Source organism: Ctenocephalides felis, unplaced genomic scaffold (genome assembly GCF_003426905.1).
Source record: "Ctenocephalides felis isolate EL2017-DRISC unplaced genomic scaffold, ASM342690v1 CF-g0.4_SCAFFOLD_01667, whole genome shotgun sequence".
Taxonomy (NCBI): Eukaryota; Metazoa; Arthropoda; class Insecta; order Siphonaptera; family Pulicidae; genus Ctenocephalides; species Ctenocephalides felis.
In genome coordinates, this window is record NW_020537821.1 from 18780 (window position 1) to 25323 (window position 6544).

At 26.4% G+C, this 6544-nt stretch overlaps 1 protein-coding gene across 1 annotated transcript; it reads right to left on the bottom strand.

Annotated features, from left to right (window-relative positions):
• Nucleotides 1–1337: 1337 nt before the first annotated feature.
• On the bottom strand, nucleotides 1338–4780 carry LOC113374286 (NPC intracellular cholesterol transporter 2 homolog a-like). The gene is made up of 4 exons (XM_026614403.1): nucleotides 4674–4780; nucleotides 2469–2608; nucleotides 1619–1774; nucleotides 1338–1491 (listed from the first exon to the last, which is right to left on the bottom strand). Exons 1-4 carry the CDS (start codon nucleotides 4738–4740, stop codon nucleotides 1408–1410), a joined length of 447 nt encoding a protein of 148 aa, XP_026470188.1. The 5' UTR covers nucleotides 4741–4780; the 3' UTR covers nucleotides 1338–1407.
• Between the last annotated feature and the right edge of the window lie 1764 nt (nucleotides 4781–6544).

The following is a 6544-nucleotide window of genomic DNA, read 5'->3' on the forward strand; positions in this document are numbered from 1 at the left end:
GCTACGTTTTTATTTTAGTTATTATGCGCATCTAAAATTAAATAATTTTCATATAAATACCGCAAGAGTTACAACTAATTAATCATGATTAAAATGCTTCACCAGGAATATTCCTATTGTCATTTTTTTACTTTAATTTGAGGTAATGCTTTTGTTTTGCAAAATCGTTATAAGGTCATTTTTGTCCAACGAAGTTCATATAGATTTCTAATTTTTATTACTTCCGTTGCGTGATTCAAACATGTGTGCAATACCGTTCATTACATATGTATATCTTCTATTTGTTGTAACACAATATTTAACAGAATTCAAGTGAAAAATCATTGTTTAGTAACTTGGTGATTTTTTTTATAGATTTTGTGTTACTTACTTTATGCACTTTTTTATATTGAGTGTTAATTACTACAAATTTATCATTGCTTTGCAAGTTTTAATTAATCATTATAATTGAAACACTTTGCAAGTCTATAATATTTTAAATTTAAAATAGGGAAATTCCCTATTTTGGGAAATTTGGAGATTCCCTAAGACTATCTAGGCACTGGATGACTAAGCAAAGTGTTATCAAAATTGCCAAAAATTCTTTTTCATCAATTAATTACGAACAAACAGTACACAGTTTATTTTTGATAAAATCTAATCAATTATAACTGATATCTTTCAAACAATTTCCGAAAATACTTCAACCAAAGATCAAATTTTGCCTTACCAAATTCACACTCACACTTTACACATTTTTCCGAATTTTGTTCTCAAACAATTCGGAATGACTTGAATTGTCGGCAAAATATTTAAGCATTTAAAATTAGCAAATCGAAATTATTTTCGAACACAAACCTAAATTTTAATTTAAAAATTAAAAAGCATAAGTATTTTAATGAAAATCTCAACTGATTGGTTGCTTTTACTGTTAAGATTTCAGAATTTATGATGGTTAAATGTATTTACATAATTTTTGTTCTAAGAATATTGTTTGTTTTCACACATGATAGTATAGATTATTCTGTACCAAATAGAAATTTTTTGAGAAAAAGAATTTCTCAAAGTGATAATTATTCTATCTAAACGCTTGCTAATAAAGTATTTATAGTAGAGAAAAATAATTTTTCAAGATGATAATTATTTTATCTAAACGCTTGCTAATAAAATATATTTATGATAAAACCTCTTATATCTAATTATCTAAATTCAAATTATTCAATGTTTTATATCTGATCAAGACCTAATTTTATTTATACTATTGGATTCATTTTCTTAATATTTAACTTAATTTCCTTGTTATCGATTGTTATGTCCTTACTACTATAATAAACTTGAATAAAAATCTTAATTCTTAAAAAATATTTGTATTTGACTAGTATTCGACACTTATATTATTTCAAATGAATTATAAAATTGGTTAACATCTTAAACTACTTTGCAGGGAATTTTGAAGCAGAGAACTGGCTTGGCACTGTCATCCACAAGAGATACCATTAAATCCAAGTTAATCTAAAAGAAAGCATAAATGATCAGGAACAATAATCAAAACGCAAGTAGAGAAATGTTAAATATGATAATTTTTTAAAGTCTGATAACTTGTATCATTTTTCAGTATTTTAAATGGACATATACTCACTGCTGGGTAGGATTGAAGTACTGGAACTTTTAGATTGTATGTGACTTTATCGTCTTTTTTCAAAGGGCATGATCCTTCCTTAAGAAATTGGCAAGCATCACTTAGCTCTGGGGCTAATGGGTAAGGAACGGTGACACCGGCAACTTTGGCTTTTACCTACGAAGAAATTATTGTATTAATTTATTTCTAAAATATAAGTATGTATTAATTTCCTTGTTCATAATCTGATTTAAACATGCTTCAAAATAACTGAAATACTAACACTAATCTGAATTATTTTGATAGTATTTTATAGATGGCAACCTAAACAATTATCCCATTTCTATGTGATGAATTTTCATCATTACATTCTCTGTAATAGTGATGATTTTTTTATTGACTTTTATTTTTAATGATAGATAAAAACGATGTTACTACTGCTTAATATGAGGCAGTCTGAGATGGGTATCATATCTCAGACCTCTGATTCAAATCCCATACCCACTTAGTCACTGCCAAGCTCATATTTCAAGTTAAATGCACTTATAGGAAATACTTATATAATTTTAAAATACATATTACGGTTTTGCTCCGATGATTATAAGATATTTCTATTACATACTTTAAGTTTTACTTTTTAAAGTACATTATATATTTTTCTAAGAAAAGATTTATTCATGCAATTTGTGATTTTTCATAAATTTAATGACTTTCGAATGCGTTATATAAATAAATTGCAAAATAAATAAATATTACCAAAATATTCAAATACCACCTCTCTCATACATATTGAAATAGCAATAGCCCAATAATTGGGAATTTTTATTTAGGTTTTTAATACGATTATGAACTTTTTAATTTTTATTCTTACTTCTGGTTTCAGAGTAGCAGAATCGGCAGGGACAGTAAATTTAACATCAGTCAAAGAAGTGCTACCACGAACTAATGGACAAGGTAATTTGTCACATCCTTCTACATCAACACTGGTTGGCAGAGGAGCTCCATTATCACCTGCAAGAGGTAATAATTATTGATACATATATCTTAATTTTTGACTTGATGGTTGACCAATACCATTAATAAAAAAAATATTACCCACGAAATAGTTTTAAGAAATTTTGAAGACATCATAGCATTTTGTCTTTCTGGTTTTACATATTTATGACAAACCAGAAACAATATCCTATCTGTGCACATACAGAATAAAAAGGTGCATTTCTGCATCAGTATTTGGTAATGTATTATACCATTGATTCATATTTTCTTCAACAATTTAGTAAAACACCATTAACCCTCCGAATAGAAAACCTAACCTAGAAACCGTCGGTCGGAGTGGTCTGGCAAGACTTTTTTCGACATCAATTAAAAAAAATTTTTTTTGGTAATCCTATCGACTTGAAATTTCTGGTCTTTTCCTAAAATTTTATTAGCTGTCGATCAATGAAAAAATCAGGATGAAAAAATGTGTGGTCCAGCCAGACCACTCCGACCGTTCGAAGGTAAATAAATATCCGACCGACGGAGAGTTATATAGTTTTAATTTAATTAATATCTATCTCATTTTAAGTTTAAGAATGATTGACAATGACAAGTTAATTACATTAATACACAATTAATCAAGGAAATTAAGCTATTACCAAAACGAATCGAGTCGTATCAATAAAATTAGGTTTTAATCAGATATAAAGTTCTTTATAATTTGTATTCAGATAAATTTTTATAATTGAATCCAGATATAAAATTTTTTTTATCGCGAATATGATAAAATCTACAATAAAAAATTTATTAGTTAATATATAGATAAAGTCATTATCAGTTTTTGCAATTTTATACTAAATATTATTTTTATTACTATAACAAACAAAATTCTTAGAAATTCTTCAAAATTGAAATTCAAATTGTTAAATTGTTAGCCATAAGGTACTAAATGTTATTAATTAAACGACAAATTTTAATTCAACTATGGAAACAATTTTATATAAAATTGAATATATATTCAAATAACGAAGCAATGACGTAAAAGAATTTGCTAACATCAACTAATTTAAACATTATGCAAAAATTAAAACGCGAATGGGCGCCAAATTTAGTTTATAAATGCACAAAAATTTACATAAAAATAAAATTAATTTTGGAAGTTTCTATCAAATGAAAGAAAAATCAGTATACTTTGTAGTAAGATTAATTAATATTGTTTTATATAAATTTATTGAATAGTGTTCTTTGATAATGTAAATTGATTATACTCAATTATATTAAAATTAAACAATCAATTACTCATATTTATATTTTTTAATGTTTTATCATTGTACCAATATTAACTAATTATACTTGTAATTATGTAAATAGTACGAATTTATAAATTAAAAAACTAGAATTTTAAAGATTTATTATTATTTTTGTTTTGCATATTGTTACTATTCGTGATATTTTATTGGATGATATTGATATTTTCATGATATTGGTTTTAATTTATTTTCATTCATATGAAACAAATAATACGGCGATCGAAAAGTTAGAAATGTTTACCATAATATTTTTATTTATCACTAAAATCTCGTATTGAAGAAATACGTTTATTTATCTTAATGCATATTTATTACACCAGTAATTCCAAATCAAGAACACACGTTAAAACTACTAAAAATAATTTAATTTGTGATTTACATTCAGAACAAACGCTGCAGTAATTTAAAAATAAAAAATTAAAACAAGTTGTCCCATTTTAACTTTTTCAGCAGGAAAAAGGACTACCGTTATAACGTTATAATTTTACAATATGATTGCTCAAAGTCAATTTGGACCTTTGTGCCCCGACAAACCCAATTTCAAGTTTTTCTGGTATAATATTAGTTTCATTTTTTGTTACAGATTGACTAGGTCAAACTTATTACTAATTAATTTATCAGCTCCAGTTTGAGATTCAAAAATTTCTTGGCGACAAAACAAAAGCAATAATGATGAATAATAATGGTGCTATTTTTTTAATGATAGAACTTTTATGTAGTAACATATTTTTTATAAGAATCGATTTTTAGTACTCAATAAAGCCTATGATAATAATATTTCTACTTACATTTTGCGATGGTGGTAGCTTGTACAGCAAAAGGCACAATGATAGCCAAAACAATCAAGGCACGCATTTTGAAAGTTAATACTGATTTATCAAAATGAAGAAATGATTTACTGGATCACTAAAATGACTATGACCTTCTATAGATTTTTGACAAGGTTTATATAGCAACTTTATTAAATTTATCTCAATTTTCCGTCTTATCATTAGGCAACTATCTATTATCACGTGCTTGCATATTTCTTTACATGTGTTTCTGATAATATTTATCTATTGTTTTTTAAAACTTAGGCCAGGTGTTCAATAATAAACAAATTCATCCCAGGTGTTCAATAATTAATTGGATGAGGCACTCTAAAGATAATTTTTTATAAAAGTTTGAGAAATTTAAGTTAATTATGAATCATACATGTAAAGCAATTTTTGTATACACAGAAAGATAAAAAAGCTATATTTGAAAAATACTAAAAGCAAAGATTTTAGTCATTACAAGTACGGTAGCTAGCCAATTTAAAATAAGTTAATATTATAATATAGGGTGGAGTGGGCCTTAAAACTCCGCGGTAAAAGTAAAATGATACATCTCAAAAACAAATAAAGTAAGGATTTTTTAGCAAAAATATTTAAAAGCACAGGGCAAAAAATGTGTAACCAGCCATGTTTGAAAATCTATTACAAAAGTATTTCTTTTGCCTTTAGCTTTTTTGATTGTGGGCTCTACTGATTAATTTACGAGTTCTCCATAAAATTTACTAGTGTATGTTTTTTAATTGTTTTACAAAATTTCTTGTTATTTTGAAACTTGATTCAACAGATGTTTTTATATAACCTATATAATAGCTTACATATGGGTGGGGTGTAAAGAAACAACTGAATCTTCACCCTGCAAAATGTGTAGTAACTGAATCTTTACAATAATTTAAAAGAGAAATTAAGTAGAAAAAAGCGATTTTACAAGTTATACAAGTTTATTCGTTATATTACATATTATTCTTTTATAAAAATATCTTTTGAAAAATGTCATCATTATTTGTACTATTCCACTAAAATTTTAGAAAAAATTGGACATTGATTTATTTTGGATAAGAAAAAATATCATAATATTGATTGATATATGAATAAGGAATATAAACGTATTCTATTAGTATGGACATCAGAATCTCACTTATTGTACTACAAAAAAGATGTATGTGTAGTATGAAGGTTGATATAAATAAAAACTAGTGGGGTGTATGGCATGGTGCCTTAAGGCAAATTGCTGAAACTTCCCGTACCGTAACAAAATGTTCGAGAAATACTGAATGCTTTGAAATAGATTATTAATATTGTAACATTGTCTAATATTTATAAGAATTATATAAACTGAATTGCAACGTTGATAAAATATATTAGAACTATAGTCAGAATTAAAAATAAAATCTGAATTATTTTCGAAATACAAAATTTTTTTTTTTTGAAAAAATACAAGTTGAAACAATTTTTTTTTCCAAAATCAATTATTTTGTTAAGACAAGCAGAAAGTTCTTTGAATCATTTAAATCTGACGCTTAGTTCTTTCAAAAACTACCATTTTTTACACATTTAGCTCCGCATCTTCAAAATGGCTGGACCTGCCTCTGCCAAAAACTAACAAACACTTCTCCTAATCATTACTAATTGAATGTTTTTTTTATATTATTCAAATCGGATGCTCCGTTCTCTCAAAAACTCGATATCTATTTTCTGCACTCTTTGCTCTTTATCTCCGTAACAGCTGGACCTGCCTTTGCCAAAAACTAATCAGCTCATTTCCCTATCAATAGGAATCGAATGTTTTTTAAACCATTCAAATCGATTGATCCGTGCGCCTGAAAACGTGACTGGAAATTTGTATC

Coding starts and splice junctions, on each gene's coding strand:
- LOC113374286 (XM_026614403.1), bottom strand. CDS start 4,740: ATGCGTGCCTTGATTGTTTTGGCTATCATTGTGCCTTTTGCTGTACAA. Junction 2,609..4,673: donor AGCTACCACCATCGCAAAAT/GTAAGTAGAAAT, acceptor TACCTCTTGCAG/GTGATAATGGAGCTCCTCTG. Junction 1,775..2,468: donor CTGCTACTCTGAAACCAGAA/GTAAGAATAAAA, acceptor ATTTCTTCGTAG/GTAAAAGCCAAAGTTGCCGG.